Source organism: Centruroides vittatus, unplaced genomic scaffold (genome assembly GCF_030686945.1).
Source record: "Centruroides vittatus isolate TY-2023 unplaced genomic scaffold, ASM3068694v2 scaffold_435, whole genome shotgun sequence".
Taxonomy (NCBI): domain Eukaryota; kingdom Metazoa; phylum Arthropoda; class Arachnida; order Scorpiones; family Buthidae; genus Centruroides; species Centruroides vittatus.
The window spans coordinates 6,748,748-6,767,655 of NW_027122708.1; the positions used below are offsets into that span (position 1 = coordinate 6,748,748).

General features: G+C 30.3%; 1 protein-coding gene and 1 non-coding gene across 3 annotated transcripts in view; both read right to left on the minus strand.

Annotated features, from left to right (window-relative positions):
• LOC136989085 (hepatoma-derived growth factor-related protein 3-like) overlaps positions 1 to 18,908 on the minus strand; it is a 100,576-nt gene that overhangs the window by 63,964 nt on the left and 17,704 nt on the right. For both annotated transcript variants that reach the window (XM_067287179.1, XM_067287181.1), the window contains exon 2: positions 14,653 to 14,729. In XM_067287179.1, coding sequence (XP_067143280.1) covers positions 14,653 to 14,729 — 77 coding nt within the window. The remainder of the gene's footprint in view (positions 1 to 14,652; positions 14,730 to 18,908) is intronic.
• On the minus strand, positions 6,487 to 6,619 carry LOC136989159 (small Cajal body-specific RNA 14). Its single transcript, XR_010882876.1, has one exon. It is a non-coding gene; the product is annotated as a small Cajal body-specific RNA 14 (non-coding RNA).

Here is an 18,908-nt window from a genome sequence, read left to right on the forward strand (position 1 = left end):
TAATGTTCTTTTAAAAACAATTTCATTAGTATCATTCTCACTGGATCATGTTTTCAAGATTTTACTTCCCACACAAATCTCTTTTAACATGTTATTTCGGAACTTTCATGCAAGAAAACCTTGGTATTAGATGTAATTTTCTAACATTTCTATTATTTTTTGTGAATCTCTTATTGATTTGTTAGCTGTTTAAAAAAAAATTGGAAAACTCCAACATTCTATTTTATTGGAAGATTGTGTTACTGAATTTGAGCTTGTTTAACCCTTCATGAAGCAAATTTGTGGAAAATTGGCAACTAAATTTCAGGAGCCAGGTTAAAATTTCAGGCTCCTAATTGAGACCTATTCTTCCTGTATTTAATCAACAAGATAGCATTATGTATTAAAAGAGACAAAATAGACAACAGCATTTTGATATTGTTGTGGGTAAAAACTGAAATAAACTCTTAGAGAGCTGGCAACTTTAATAACAAAGCATGTACTGTCCAAAGACATTTACTTAAAAAAAAAATCTACTGAAAGTTGCATGTATAGTAGAAGTAAATAATATAAAAGTACCATACACAGAGTTCTTTTTTTCATTTCTATAGTAAGAGACCACCTTTGTATGCAGATTTTTAAGCTTACACAAACATATATATATGTAAAAAAATTATCATATTTACTCAAATATAAGACAACCTCACATATAGAATGAGGTGTGACTTTAAAAATCAAAATAATTAGATTTATTAATACAATTCTAATTTTATTTCATTTAATCACAAGTAAAACATCAAATGAACATAAATGCACACATTGTCCCGCAAAAATTACTAACATTTTAAACTTTAAGAAAAAAATCTTGTAAAGTTGAAGCATAATTTGTTCATGTGAAGCGGGACAACTGAGAACTTTTTTTTGCCAATTCTTAACAGTAGAATGCACTCTCCGTTGATTAAACTCATGAGTTTCTTCGAATTCTGATTTCCGAATAATCATCTGTTTTCATGTGGAAATGGATTAAAACTTATATCAGGCTCCCGTGTGATTTTGGAATTTCAATCTGGAATTCAATTCAAAAGCTTTGCTTTTCCTATTGCTATTCATCTTTATTCCTGATGATATACAAGAATGATTCAAACAACCCAGATAAAATACTTATGTTTTTAAATACAAGAGGGTAAGCATCCGGTAAAAAATGCAAATACACAGATCACAAAAATTATTTGCAAAAATAAGTATAATCTTTTGCTCGTGCATATAGGATGACCTTGGAATTTATAGCAGTGATAAATAAATAAATAAAAACCTCATATTATATACAAGTAAATACAGTAATCCATTAGATAAGAGAGCTTAATTATTTTTTTTTACATTACATTATTTTAAATCCTTTTATAGTTCTAGAATTGTCTAAATGACATGTAAGAATTCTAAATTGAAAATATTCATTTGCTTCTCCTAAAATTAATTAGTTTATCTTTACTGGAGTTTAAATTCTGATGCAGATTTTTCTGTTTTGGCATTATTTGATAGACATTTCTAAAATAAGGCAGTCTCATTTATGTTAAAAACTTGTTTAGATGTATCTTCACTGATTATCACACTCAGCTCTTCTCAGAAATGTTCTTTAACTGCTATATCCACACTGGCTGCTTTGTCCTTTAATGAAATGCTATGTAAATTTGTGAAAGCCTTGAAGTGCTCAAACCAGCTATAGCTAACTTCAAATGTTTCCTCCTTATCAGTACCATTAGAAACTCCACTAAAATCCATTTTTGACTTAATGTGTGAATGAATTGAAAGTTTCCAATTACCAAGTTGCCAGTCTTTACCAAGAATATGTATTTGTCCTATACACTCAAAAATTTTATTGTAGTCTAACAGGTAAAGGAAGCAGTTCAGTTTTTCTAAACGTTTTTTCCACCCTTCCAAAAGCCCTATCTATGGATAAATAACTGTGACTCTGCACCAGATATGTAATCTCAAAAATTACACTATATACATATCTGAAAGTTTACTTAGCATTACTAATAATGTGTAATTTTTGCTTTGTGCACCTCATCCATCACAAAACAAATAAATTTTCTTGATTTTTGGATTTTTCTTATGAAAATTTCTACAAAATAAGATGCAACCTCTTTCTAGATTATCAACTAAATGCTTTTTGAACTTCTTCAGAAAATGTGGCCATTATTAAAGAAAAATTAAGAAAATCAAACACAATAGCACTTGCACTTCAGAAAGCAGTCATTACTGTGAAATAATCATGTGACCAATACACATTTTTATAATTGGCTGTTATGGAAATGCGAGTTCAGAAATAAAAACAAAACAAAAAACATCACATTTGAAAAAAAACCAATTTTTTTTATACATTTTTCAACAGAAAAAACACCTGTTTTGGAAAAAAAATATTATAGCACTCTAGAGAAGCATATTATCAATGTGTTGATGCTATGAACTAAACAAAAAAAAAAAAAAATGGAAATACATCACTTTGGAAATAAGCTCTTCAATTATGAATGATTTTGAATAAATATCAAGCAAGATGGTAGATCCAGCAATTTCACACAATTGAGCTAATTTTGAAGAAAATTTGTAGCACTTTTTATGTCAATGCTACAAATTTTTTTTTGCTTATTAAAAACAATATATTCTTGACTTTTTATCCTCTACCTACAAATTTCTGACATAAAAAGATAATACCTATTAATTAATTAAAAGTCAAAGTTTTAGACAGCTCTCTTGTGACAAAGCACTAGGTTTTGCAACTTTTCAATAAGCATTTGCATGAGTCTCTGCTAATTTTTAGAAACTTTGCCATAAGTATTATAGCCTGCAGTGCCATAAATTTTTTCACACTTCTGTTTACAACAGAAGTGTGAAAAAATTAAACAAGCATCATACAAAGCCAAACGATTGCCAGATTAGATTGGGTTGTATTACTGCCACTTTGGCATTAATATACTATCAGGTTTACAGATGTTCATTTATATACAGTATGACCCCTCTTGATGCGGGGATACGTTCCTAGATGACAAAGCGCTAAATGAAACAGCATTAAATAAGGTCATTTTAACAACAGAGTAAATAGGGAAAGGGGGAACACACAATCAAAAATAAACAATTTTACTTTAATTTTAAGTTATTTTTATATTAATTTGCATAATAATATATTTTACATAACACACAAACATATGTGCACAGAAATATAAAGTTCATTTTTTGTGATGAAAGTCCTGGCTCTTCTGAAATTCTTGATTCTTTTGCGATGAAGTCGTCTAGTGTCATTTGTCACTTTCTTTTTCTTTCCTTAAGCAAATGGCATTAGCAAAAGATCGCATCCAAAACGCCTCATCTTGCTTTTGGATTCTCTTCAAAATTTGGATAATTCGCTACAATTTAATCAATGATTTCGGTTATCATTACCAAACTTTTAGTAAGGAAATCTGTAACAAGTTCTTTTGATTTTTTGTTTTCAGAATCATTATTTTCCAGTTCTACATGAATTTCTTGTTCTGCCAGTTCTTGAAGGTTTTTGTTGATAAGGCTTTCACCAGAAATCTGCAGTAACTCCTCAATATCCTGCTCATCTACATCTCCTAGTTCTGCTGTATTAATTTGGTTGACAATTTGGTCAATTTAACAATATAGTGGATAGGCTCTTCTCATTGAGAATTCTTGTATACCTCCAGCCATAACTTCTTCCACACTCCATTCATGCATTTATCAGTTAATTCTTGCCAAGCGAAATCAATATTTCCTATGGCATCCATGATGTTATATTTTTTCCAAAATTGCACCAAACATAGATTTAAGGAAAATACAGCACTATGACAAATTGCCACCTTTTTCTGATTGGTTCGTGTTTGGGAATAATTGTATTACATACGAATCAATGAAATGCCGCAATAATTTGAATCAGTGTAAATTTTGAGCTATTTTTAGGCTTTGAGCAGACCTCGTTATATCAAATCAGCGTTAATCGAGGTAGCGTTAAATGAGGTCTTACTGAATATGTTTGTATACAAGTATCAAACTACAGTTAGAAAAAAAAAAAAAAATGGCATTAATCACTTTAATCTCTAATTTTTTCAGTCATATTTAACTAACTTTTTTCAGGATAAACTTACAAAACAAACAATGGTTGAGTTTGAATAAAACAAAAAATTAATACATTGCAGAATAATTATATAAACAATTTAAATGTTAGCACTAAGCCTTATAAGTTACGAAAATGCAATATATAAAAAACTCAAAAACAACACACAAAAACTCAAAAATAAACAAAAAATGTGTGTATGTAAAATATTTTTGAGATACAAAAATACAATAAACAAACTCATAAACAAAATGTAACTTATAAGGTCTGGAGCTAACATTTAAATTATTTATTCTCCGATGTTTTAAATTTTTTGTTCTATTCAAAATACAACCAATGTTCATTTTGTAAGTTTATCCTGAAGATCATCGGTTAAATACAGCCAAAAACATGAGAAATTAAAGAGGATAATGCAATTTTTCAGGTTTTTTGGAGTGTTTTACTATTCAGTATTGCATTTCTAATTTAATTTACAATGTAATACTCTTCTTCAACTTTTTGGTAATTCTACCAGCAGATATGCACTTTTCACTAGTGACTATGTTAAGCTCAAATAAAAATGTTCAATAAGAAGAAAAAAAAAAATCAACCACAATACATTCTAGTTTCTCAGATTTATCCAAAACACTAATTTCATGTTGTGGCCACTTTCAAAATGTGCACAATACATTTTTACATATTCAATAAGATCACAAAGCAAAATTCTAAAAAACTGTCAGTATTACAAGAAAGATGTAACAAGTACAAAAAGTATTATAAAGTTACTTAACATTAAAATTTTATTGTAAGCTGTCTATAACACATTTGAAAAATTACAAAATCATATTTCAAAGAAATAAACAAATAATGCTATTTTATAAACAGTAACTTCTCACCAAAAAACCAACAACGGTGCGTTATCAGATGTAATTACAATTTTTCACAAACGTTTTCGAACATAAAAGTTCTTCATCAGGTGAAAAACGGACAACTTATACAAAAAACGTTCGATGGAACAGATCTTTCGAAAATCTGTTCCATCGAACGTTTTTTGTATAAGTTGTCCGTTTTTCACCTGATGAAGAACTTTTATGTTCGAAAACGTTTGTGAAAAATTGTAATTACATCTGATAACGCACCGTTGTTGGTTTTTTGGTGAGAAGTTACTGTTTATTTAACGCGGTGTGCGATTGATGAGTAAAATGCTATTTTAACTTGTTAATATCATCCATATATACTTTAATTAAGGGCATGTTCAGGGAAGGCTAGTCTACATAGTGCTCAATGTCACCTAGTTATGAATCAGTGATTGCTAGCAATATCACATGATGTAAATGGAAATTTTACAAACTCTAAACAAAATTTTGATACAAATTATTTAATGACACAAACTGAAAAACAACAAAGTGAGACCTTGGTGTATGTTAATTTTACAATTCATTATGATTTTAAAAAATAGCCCATTATTTTCTTTTGTTTTTGACTGGAGCATTTAATTGCAAATAAACAAAATTGTTTCAGATTAAGTATAGTATAGGAAAACAGATTCTTTATACTGAAAGTTTAATGTATGACTTTTAAGTAGAATACTACAATGTTTAGCTGGAATTTAAAATATGTACAGTATTTGTTACTGTTATTAATAGATTAAGTGGTACAGTAGAGAGTCGTAAATCGGCACCCTGGTAATCGGCATGATTTTCAGTCGGACTGTGTCGTGCTGAATCGAACGTTTTTGATACTAAATTTACTTCTAAAGTATAATTTTCATGTTTTTATATTCTTCAATATATTTATTTTGTTTGTACAAAATAAAGAAATAATTTTTAACGATACGATAGCCTCGATTATTATTATAAAAATTTTCGTTAGGCTTAAAATAGACAAAAATTCAACACAAAGCGACACGCAACGGAGAAAAATTTGAACATCGGACAGGTTAATATATTTTTTCGTACATAGACCGTAATCGGAACAAATCTCTAATCTGAACAACCCCAGTCCCCAATTGATTCCGATTTTCGGTTCTCTACTGTATTTAAATTAGAAAGAATTCAATGTATATCAATTTTAGACAATTATATAACCATAATTGTTGTTTATTACCACAATAATCAGAAGTGCTTACAAATGGTAACAATTATCTGTAGTCCAAATTTAAATATTAGGTAATTAAACTTTAGCCTGAAGATATTTGACATTACTATTTAATAATTAAGATTGTTCAGATTAAATTTTTCTTATTGGTGTAGTCAAAATTCAAATATATTTATAAATACTAAGCCAAACAATTGCCATAATTAATTGGGCTAATATTATGCTATAATTAATAATTAGAAACTAAGTAATATATATATTATATAAACATATATATTTACAAATTCTTATAACATTCATATTTAAATACAACTCTCATTAAATTTGTATGGAAACATCGCACAGTTCATTCATATCTCACAATGAACTGTCGGCAATTTCCAATTGTTTTTGTGGTTATCCATACAACTGTTTCTTTCCAACTTTTTAAGAACAGTTAAAAAAACAGAAAACCACAATTAAATTTTTAGCAATTAAATTAATTTAGACTATTACTAATAAAAATCACACAAGTTATTTCAAAAATAGTAGTACAAATTTAAAACAATGCATTTATTCCTGCATAGGAAAAAAAAAGTATAGCGAGACTAATATCTCTACTAGAAAGATTCAAATCATATTAAGTACTGAAAGTTATTTTATGTGAGATGAAATAAAATGCAGGCCAAAATACAAGAAGCATAATTAAACTATGGAAATAGTTAATTCTGACTCAGTTCTATCTTTCATTATTTTAGATCAGTGTTTCACAAACTTTTTGGACTACCACAAATATAAGCATATTTTTCTTATATTTTTTTTTTTTTTGTTTGTTTCAAAATGGATTTTTGCCCTCCTTGTCTTCCATCCCCCATGTGTCTTCTGTCCTCCATAGTAGTAGTAGTGCCCACTTTGGAAATCACTATTATAGATGAAGAAAAAATTTAGCTTTATTATTAGTACTATGTTATTGGATTGAATCCTAGTCAGTTAATACCAGTACCTAATACAATGATAGACCAAGATCATAACATATAATCAAATAACAGTTTTTTTTGTAATTATGTTATTTATATGTATCTGTGTTTAAAAATTTCCTGTGTGACATGTTTAGTATGGCTGCTATCTTAATTAATGTGATATAAAAACAAAATTGAAATCTCATCAATATTGCTATTTTTGGCTGTACTAATTCCAGGGTCTGTACAGGTAATTCCATCTGATTCCCTGACCAATTATGGCATTATTTCCTGATCTATTAAGGTCTCTGCATTTCCCCTTTCTATTATGTAATATTCGACCTAGTCTATTTAAGCCTATTTTGCACACAATTATATAAATTTTTTTTATTAAAAAAACACTTTATTCACTTATAAAAAATGAGAAACTTCACATAAAATTGATCACGTAATTAGCTTTGTCATTTCTACATCATAAAATTTCACAATTTAATTTAAGTTAATTTGTAAATTTTGTTTAAATAAGAAAAAGACTCATGTTGCATCATAAAATCAAATTTTCTTAAAGCAAGGAAGCAATAAATTCAAAATAATTTAAACAGAAGAAATTGCACACACTGTGAGAGAGAAAAATCACTTATCATGTGCTATTTTTGGTCCAGCATGGACCCATTCACGGTCATTGCATTTCTCCCCCCCAAACTTAGTGGGAGTGGCAGAGTTTTGGTGGGAAAGCAGGTCTTCGATGTGTTTTTGAAAACCTGACTTTAACTTTATGGTGATATTTTGGTATATATGCAAAATTCCACAGGCCATCTAAAGATGGAAATTTGCAGTTAAAGAGAAGACATATCATAGATCCTTCAAAATTGGCAGGATTATCTCCATCGTATTTTTTGTTGTTGGCAACTTCCTGCCAACAACAAAAAATACGAATAAAAATACATAAATTGCGTGAGATCTGTCACGCGGTCCAATATGTCCAGTACACAATATTGTTAAGCCAGCTGACAGTTCTTTGCCTCCCTTCCACGGCATCAACTGACTGCAAAGGGTTAGCCTGTCAGGCATGATCTGATTACTATTGCAGTTTTCAAGTCAAATATGTTATCTAATTACTGTCTGTTAGCATATATCATCCTTATCAAGTTACCCCATAGAGAATCTATGAGGTTTAGGTCTGGATTATAAGCTGACCATTGAAGAGATTATTATTATTATAGGCAAGAGAGACTATTATAGAAGATGCTGAATATATAAACACACAGTAATATCTTTCTGAAAAATACAGTTTTTGTCCATCACTTCATCTCAAGAGAGGAAGGAGATAGTTTCCGAGATGATCTTGATATTTTTCTGCATTTAATCACTTTAGCACAGAGATAATAGATGATTATAGTTAAAAGCAGCTGAAATCATCTCCCTGTGTGTGCTGTGATAAAAGCTAAGGATCTTATCATAAATCATTCCAATAGCATTGGATACTACTGACCCATCTAAATTAAGTTTTTTTTTTTCATTTCTAAAGGCTTCATGCTTCATGTGTCTGTGTCCAATTTACTGCATGGCAACTGGTAAATATTTCTGCACATGGCTTACTGACAGCTTGGGCTTTGACATCATTTTCTCATACTTGTGACTCCAATTTCTGTAAAACATTTGTAGTTGAACAGGATGTAACAGGAAGCTGAAATGCACTTGTAATTTTGCTTTAAGTACCAGTTGTTGCAATTCTTAATAACCCTTTCGTCTCTTTCCCAAAAGCTTTTTGTCTTCCAAAACATTGATTTTTAACACAAGTATCTGAATGTTGTAGACATTTTTGCACAACAGTCTTAGATTTCCCAATTAGCCCAGCAATAATGTGCTCCAAATGCCACAGTCTTGATAGGCAGTCATCTTTCTCCTGCTCTATCAAGGATTTTCTACACCCTATTATCATAAGCATTAAATACTAACCATACAATGGCTGTATGCAAATCATGTTACTGATTTCAGTTTATTTTGAAACAATCTATAAAAATATGAACCTGGTCTTATTTTCACTTGAGTATCCTAGTTTCCCATTAATTCTAATTATTGGGAAACTAGGATACTTGAGTGGTCCTAAACATTTTTTAGCACACGAAATATATCAATTTTACTAGATAATGCACATGCAAATTCAAAGTTTGACAAAACTGAATAAGTTAGAATTATACAGCTTTAATGGTTAGAAAAGTTGGTTAATGTGAGCCTAGGTATACAAAATGGTGGCGCTTCCGGTTGCCATCTTGTTTGCACACACAAATTTGCAAACAAGATGGCGACTGTCAATAACGACATAAGTGCACCTATATTTAATCTTTTTTAAAACAAACATTTTTAAAACATAAATTTGCTACTTACTTTTTCCCCTGCTTTTGGTTACTTTTCCTACTCTTGGACCAGAAATGAAAAATAAAAAAAGTCATGCATACTACCTATAAATTCAAATCGATGCATGGACGAAGTGAATTACGAGATTCTATACATCAGTGATTCGAACAAAATTTGCCTGTATTGTACATAAATTTTACTCTTAAGAACTGCAGTCTTACGATTCACATTTATCGCCTTTTCATCTACGATAGGCAGCATCTCCATAGAGGTTGGCACCTGCGATCCACAGCCACCTAGTCTTCCATGTGTCGTTCACGTTGTCTTTCGTGTCGGAAATCACTATTACATATCCTTGGTTATGACAAATTTAACACGTTTAACACATATTTGCACACTTTAAACGCAAATTTGAACCACATATAAATCCTTTACAAAATTTTTACCTCACACAATGTTAACACACCTTTAATACAATTTTATGACATTTAACACGCATTAAACACATTAAGGACACGTTTAACATGTTAATTACCATTGACAAACTTTCCTCCTCAATAACTTTAGACTTCGAGTAAATTGTACAAACTTTAAAAAAAAAACAGACACTTTTAAAAAATTAACAACGTGCATAATCCGTCTACATTGTAACCAAAATTTGAAATTCACATTATTCCTCATGTTTCCTGAACGGAATTTTTTGATGAATATTTGCATACGAAGGCATCATTACTATCAGCGCCATCTACATTTCTTTTCTAAAAACACTTGCCATTGAGGTTACCGGAAGGGCCTCCATTTTGTATACCTAGGCTCACATTAACTGAAAAGTTTGTGTTTTTGATTCACAACAATAGGACAAATTACAGTGGAACCTCACTTAACGAGCATAATTCCTTCCAGAATGTTATTCATAAAGCGAAACACTCGTTAAACAAAACAATTTTTCCTGTATAAATTCATGTAAAATACGATAATGCGTTCTATGCTAAAAAAAATAATATACATAAAATATTTGAGTATGTTTATTCAAAGAAAATTATACAATATACATTGTTGAGTGTGAATCATCATCGTCTTTTCTTCTAGTGCAGAATGAACCAACATAAATGCAAATTCGATTTGCAGAAAACAAAAAAACATCGAAATACAGTAATTTCTAATATTTAATTATAGCCTTTACATAGCCCAAGAATTTGGCATGTTTATTATATAATGGGCTATGTTGTGTTGTCGATGTTTATATGTGATATATCTACAACACACCAACCACTGCCATAAATCATTGGGCTATAATGGCATGTGTGGTTGGTGTGTTGTTGTATTGTATCAGGTTCATAGGGTTGTTTATTTGTAATGTGTCTAAACACAAGCTTGGAAAAATGTGTGATCACAAGCGACACTAAGATGCTAAAGGAACAAATGCTAAACACAAACTGATGTGGCATGCACACAATCTGAAACTTCACCTCTCCTTGTCAAAACATCGCTTGTTAAGATAATCATTTTTTTTTACAATTTGCTTTGCTCGTTATGCAATTACTCATTATGATGTGGCCGTCAGCCATATTTTGTTTATATGTATATATATAGTTCATAAGTTGTAAATACACACATATTTTCTATCTTCCTTCTTCCTTCATTTCTATTCTCTTATTTCCGTTCCTTTATTCTTTGTCTAAACAATATAACCGTTATCGCTGGAGGGCAGGATTACCCCCTTCTAAGAACTAAGGGGGAGTGTGAACAAAAGAAAAGAGGAAGCCCTGAGGACTAAAGGGTAGAAGAACGACCACTTTTTGGCTGGACCTCGGAGGGAACAGACGTCGTAAGCAGTGCTCCAGATTCGAGAGAGAGTGGAAGAAAGGGGACTGCGGCCGAGAGAGAGGACCTGCCAAGACCAGAGAGCGAAAGAGGTACGAGGACCTATAGGACACTGGGAGAATTGGAGATCCTAGATGTCGAACTGCTGGTTCAGTGGAGACAGAAAGGAGATCACGATTGTGAGAACACAAATCATTAAGGATATCAACTAAACCACTTGGACCCCAGGTACTTTCTATCTGCCTTTCCATCTTTTCTTTACTTTCCTAGGTCTATCTGTTTCCTTTCCCTATTAGTTTTAAGATAGCTATAAGGTTAGTTTTAAATTAGTCATTAAGTTTAGTTTTTAAGTCGGGTATAAAAGTTTTGTTACGCGCACATGTATCATCGCTTGTTCGCGAATAAGTGGCAACCCCCCCTTCCCCAGCGGGAATACTCAAGTTGGGATCTTATTGTAAATACGAAAGAAAAGAACCGTGTTCCGGGAGTAATGAAGGATTATTTAATTGTATACAGAAGTTTTGTTTTTTGTTTCATATTTGTAACGTTTATTCGCAGACTTACAATTTTCCCGGTACGAACAACCACAATGAAAGACGCTCATTAAGCAAGGTTCCACTGTATTAAATTGAATCTTTTCGAAATATAAAAAAAGTTTACAATTCAATAAAGCTTGCATAGTTTTAAGCAAAAATCAGTTTTTCATTTCTTATCTTGTCATTTTGATAGATTTTTCATACACCATTAAGCTTTTGTAAAAAAATTACCAATTTTACTAAGCAACTGGTGATTTTATTTCTCTCCTATCATTTTTGAAAGGTTACAGCTTGTTGTTATTATAGTTCTGTTGTTTGATGAGTCATTTGCCACATTTGCTTAAAGCTTTCAGTACTTATATTTTTGAACTTACATTAACATGCTAATAGGTTTATTTTAAGTAGCCTTTAATCCTTTTATATTCAATATATATTATCCCTTTCTACAAATACATAGTAAATAATTGTCTTTAAGGGTTATCACACAGTTGAAACCATTGTTGCCTTAGTTACAACCTAAAATGCATTTCGGCTCCTAGTGTTAAATGATCCTCATCAGTTAGTTGATCATATATTATATATAAGGCAAATAATATATTAACCATGTTATAAGACTCATATAGACATCCATAAACCTAAAAATATCACCAAATTAATAATAATAAAATGCTAAAAAACCATCTCCCAATAAAATACCTAAATCATACTCATCTATATATATAAAAACGAATGTATGTCTGTGTGTGTGTGTGTGTGTGTGTTTGTCCTTCATGCATTACCACACCATTTATCCGATTGCCATGAAACTTTGGGAAGTTGTTTAATACATTCCCGCGAAGGTTTGTGGCATATGTGAAGATCACCATTTCCCCCCTTTCAAAAATATATTTATATATGGATTAAGGCTTTTATGTCCAACAGATGGCGCTAACTTCAGACGACCTAAGTTTGCTTTTCTGTGAGGCATTATGCTTTTCTGTGAGAATGGACCTAAGCAGATCATTTTCTACCTATCTATATAAATAAAATACAACGTTTGTTTGTTCCTACAGATTCCTTTGAAATTTTGACACAACGTTGCATTCGAATATGCATGTGTTTTTATATAATATACATGTCGAAATTCTCCCTACGGGGGGAGATGGACGGGATTAAGGCTTACCGTGAAGAACTCGGCTTCTATTTATACTATTTTACATGCGGTTTTTTGCGTTTTTAATTGCGTTTTAATAGGTGACGTCAACAGAATATACACTAAAAAGAGATTTTTTGAAATTCCCCCCACGGGGGAAGTGTTACACATTTATAATAGATACATTTTGAGCCACAACAACGCGTGGCCGGGTCAGCTAGTAGCCTATAAAAACATAAAATGTCACAAAGATACAAAATATTTTGTTTTCATTTTTCTCTTTTGTTATTTCAGCTAGTGACAGTCCAAAAACAACTTTCATACACAGAGACGACCTTTTATTGGAGGCTACACTCCCATGATCATGTGCAAATTGGAAGCAGCGTCCTCTGGTCATTTAGCCAAACTCCTGATATTTCATACTCATAAAATTCATACTCATAGCTGTTGACAGCTTTACAAAGTAAATAAAAATAAAAGTAACAAATATAATAATATTTTATAAATAATATAATTTTATATTTTATAAATGTAATTTTTTTTAGCATTTTATTATTACATTTTATTAACTTTTCTTGGAACACTCTGGCATACCAATTCAGAGTGATCCATGAAAAGTTAGAAGAGCTGGAGTGAATTAAAGTGTTACCTCACCCAGAATACAGCCATGACCTTGGTTCCATCATATTTTCACCTCTTCCAGTTGTTGGCAAATTTTCTGAGAGGATGTTCCGTCAATATATTGCATGATGTCAAAAATGAGGTTCATGTGTTTTGGCATCAAAACCAGCCAAGTGATATCATCAAGAAATCCACCAACTTGCAGAAAGATGATTCAAAATCATATCTAACAACTGCCTTTAATTTGAAGAATGATCATGTCTTTGTGTTTTAGTATAAATAAAATTTTGTATCTTGTGTCTATCTGAAAACTTTTGAATCAACCTGATATATAAGGCAAATAAGGCAACGATGGTTTCAACTGTGTGATAACCCTTCAAGACAATTATCTACTATGTATTTGTAGAAAGTATAATATATAGTAATAATTATAAATTAATTTTAACTTAAAATTTATTTTTACATTAAAGGATTTAAAAAGATTTTTAAAATCAAATTTAATAGGCTGGTTTAATCTTTTTTCAAAAAAAAAATTAACACAACTAGATTACATTTATCATGAGCATTTTTGTTTCAAAAAAATTTAAAATATTAGATTTCAGAATGAATTGCTGATGATGATAAAACTATCATCCAATTACACAGAAAATTTTGTCATCTAAATATTTAAAAATTTAATTTAATTTATAATACTAAAATTTTTAGTAAGTTTATGCTTAATAATAATAATAATAATAATAATTACAGAAAATGAAAAACCTATTTAGTAATAGTTTGCTAATTTTCAATCAATCATTTAATTTTCTATAGTTACTATTAATCTTTTCAATAAGATTAAAAAACACAGAAATGACAACTACATGATAAATAAATAGATCACTGCTAATTTCAGGAAGCCTACTTTTGTTAATTAAAAGAAATGTTTTTGGTCAAATTTGAGGATGGTCTGGACAGAAAACATTTCTTTCAATTAATAAAAGTTGGCTTCCTGAAATTAGCAATGATCTATTTATTTACAAAATGATGCCAAGTTATGTAAACTTTTATGACATCTACATGAAAATATTTTAAAATACTTACGTTTCATAAGTGCCAAAGAATAAAATTGGGTATTTATTTCTGGGTACTTTTTTGCCAGGAGGAGGAGCCTCTTCAATCTAAAAATATTTTTAATTCAGTTTAATTTAATCTGAGAATAAAAACTTATCAAAAATTTAATATTTATACACATTATATAAATAACCCTCATAACATTAATAGGATAGTCAAATGTTTAAAGCTGTTTTGGACTTATATTTTTTATTATAATATGTAGTAACACATGCAAAATTCATACATGAAAAAGTTTGTTCTACAATTGTCATAGGAAAATAAAATTTTGTTAGACCTTTGTTTACATCAGTGGTTCCCAATCTTTTCTAGGATGCGGAACACTTTTGTGAGCAATTTTCTTTAGCGGAACATTTACTTAAGTTAATACGAAATACATAAGCTTCTCCTCAGTTATTTTATTAGAATTGAGAAGTTATAATTCAAAATCTCTACTCGTATTATTAACGCCAATTCTAAGACAGGAAAAAATATACCTAAATAACTTTAATGGGAAACTTGTGCCTGATGTTTTTTACATATTTCATTCAGTTTTTATCATTGCCTTTATCTTATTCGAAACAGTAGTACACTCCGTAAGTACAAGTCGTACATATATATTTAAGTTTATGAAAATTTTATAATTTTAATTTTTTGATATTCGGCGGCTCGAATACGATTGTACACTTTCCAATTTGCGACTAAATCTGCGGAACACTTGAGAGATGCATACAGAACACCAGTGTTCTGCGGAACACCGGTTGGAAACCACTGGTTTACATTATTAAAAAAATAAATAATCACAAGGGCTGTTCACCCAGTAGTTGACCAGGTAGTTGCATGATCATTTATGACAGCCAACAACTGGGTTTTCTGTTATCGAGAGCCTTACAAATGTAGCAACTTTGAAAAGATAAGTGAGCTCAATAATGGGCATTTTGTAGGAAACAAGCACCTGAAACACAGACCCCCCCCTCATTATCTTCTAAAGACCTGACAAAGCTCACTACATGGTTGACTACCAGAATTTGTTATTGTGCAATAATTTTTTCCATCCCTATGAGTGAGACAACTAGTTATTCTTGCATATCATTGGGAATGGAAACAGCCTTACACTTTAACCTGTATTTTCTGAGTACAGTAGAATGGTCTGCTAAAACCAGGTGCTTGAATTGCACTACAATCAAAGGTCAAACCTCTCTTTGCTTACTAGGAGAAGAAAATCCATTCTACTCAAAACATTTATTACAGTACCACTTAGCTTTTTACACTTTTCTACATGAATAATAAAGTTATTATTAGAAATAGGATTATTTCTTAGGAGTTGTGAAGGTAATTTAAAGTTTAACTTAATGAATTCTGGTAAACTTTTTGTTCACTTTATCACATGAAAGTTAACATCATGGTAATGGCATTTTGGCAGAGCAATGGTAAAATTCACTTTAATGTGTGAGTTTGCTTTATCAGTATTCATTTTAAGGCAAGTCGACTGTTTTAAGATTTTACCATAAAAATGCGCTTCACAGAGATGGGGAAAATATGCTTAATTTCCATGCAAGGTTTTACTGTATGTAACCAGCTAAAGTTTCCTGCTTCACTCAGAAAATGATATATATTAAATAAAGTTAATGTTTGCCTGAAATTGCAATAAGCACAGGTTTGGTTGGTTTGAACAAACTTGTGATAATCAGTGATTATTCATCATGATGCAACTGTATAGCAGAGGAATGAGAGAATTCAATCTGTTGGATTTTTTTTGCTTCAAGTCATATTGCCAAGCCATCAGTGATAAAATCAAAATCACATGGTTCAGTATTAAAATAATGATGGAAGCTAATAGACTATTAGCTGTGATTCCAATTCTTTCTTCATAGTTTCAAATCAAATATTCCAAGTCAATAAAATTTGCAACAACAATTTTACAGTGAATGATTCAATTCATTATTCTTTCCTAGAAATTTATTGCATGACATCATTGATTCATTTTGAGAAACATTCAATCATTCTAAACTTTCATTCTCTATACAAACTACAATATAATTAACATTAAACAATTATAACATTGTAAAGCCTAATATGTATATAGAAACATCACCAAATGATTACCTAAATGATCAGGCTATAACTCCGCTAATTTTAATAATTAATACTAAATAATTTGCTAGTATAGTAGCAAATTACTGGTATTAATTATTAAAATTAGCAGAGTTATAGCCTGATTATTTAGGTGATCGTTTGGTAATGTTTCTATTAAACAAAGTATTATCTTTAATTACAAAAAAATAGATTATAATTGATGTTTGCTTTATATTTTCATAATATCAATACTGTTGAAGATGACAGAAAACTTTCTATACATTTCTGACATTTTTAATACCATCTTCTAATTTGCAAATACAGTTTAACCTGATTATATTGTCATCCATGGAACCGGCAATTTTTTGACGTTATAACCGAGTGTCGTTATCTGCAGAGTCATAATTTCAGTCCCATAAAAAGTACCAAGTGTGTTTAAGAATCTATTATAAAATCAATTCTAACTTAACATCGTATGTATTACCATAAAATTATTTCTTAATGGTAATACAGTATATCGTATCTATTATAGTAGTAATAGTAGTAATAATAATAATAAGTGCAAACTAAATGTTTAAATCAACTTTTTTACATTATTATGTCTAAGTTTACATCGATGCAATAAAAAGTTTCAAAAAATACCTTTTATAAGAAATTTCTATTTGTCTTAAGTTTTGATAATGCGGCACTTCTGGTTTTGAGAATAATGTCGAATTAAAAGGCAACAAAAGATTAAACTAATGTATGCCAATTAAAAAGAAACAATAATAATATATAATAATAATCACTTAAAAAGTCAGTTATTTTAGATTGTAGGCATTTTTCACCTAAAAATTGTTTACCAATGTCATTTTCTAAATCATAGACATTGTTCATTATTTCAGATGAAGTTTTCCAAGACTTATAAAACATTTTCAATAATCTTATTGCATTACACACTTCCCTAGTTGACGGCACTGCATTTTCTTTGTCTGATGTTTCATCATCATCATCCACATTTTTTTCGTCTGAAGATTTAATTTGCTCAACAATATCTGCATCTGTATAAAATTCAGATGTTATTAAATCTTCATCTACATTCTCATCTTCGGTAGTAAGATGACAAAAATTTGCCATTTTCTGAACTTTGAAATGTTTTAATTAATTCTGATAGAGGAATGTTGTTGTCCTCATTATTGTCATCATTTATAAATGTAATAGCTGTTTGACTATTACACAATTTTGTACGGCAAAAACAGTTTGCTATTATTAGTGAACTAACCTTACACCAAGATTTTTCCAAAAAAACAACTGCATCTAATAAAGCAATTGCCATTTTATTATCATCTTCCATATTTGTAATAATTTTTTTGTAAAAGAATTTTCTGAAATGAGATTTAAGGCTTCTTATAATTCTTTGATCCATTGGCTGAAGTACGCTAGTACAATTCAGAGGAAGAAATACAAGTTTAATGCTCTTTAAATTTTCTAAAATTGGACGTGCTGGGCAATTATCAACAAGCAGTAAAACTTTTTTCATTTACCAATAAGTTCTCTATCCCATTTTCAAATTTCTTCTTCAAAAATCTCAGATGTCATCCATGACTTTTAGTTGGCTTAGTAATTTACTGGTAGTCTTTTTATGTTTTTAAAACTTCTTGGATTCTTTGATTTTCCTATTACAAGAAGTTTTCTTTTGTCTGTACCAGTCATATTAGTGCAAACAAAAGCTGTTATCCTATCTTTTGCAAGTTTTCCCACCAACACACTTTTCATTTTAAATTTAAATGTTTTATCTGGTAAAAGTTTGTAAAATATTCTAGTTTCATCTGCATTATAAATGTCTTCATCTGCATATTGCCCCCTTAATTTAGGCCACACATCTCTTAACCAGTTTTCAACGTCCAGTAAATTTACACTTTTTGCTTCTCCACACACTTTTCCAAAACTTATGCTGTGTCTTTGTTTAAAACGGTCTAGCCATCCATTAGAACATTTAAAGTTAGTATCACCTAATAGTTGTCCAAATTCTTCTACTTTTTCCATTAGTATCAGTCCATTTAGTGATAAGTTGGAACTTCTGTATTGGTTAAACCACTTAATTAGAGCAGCATCAATAGTGGCTTTTTCACATAACTTAATTTTTTTCATTTGTCCCTTGCCATCTTGAAACCTTTTCAAAATTTTCTCTC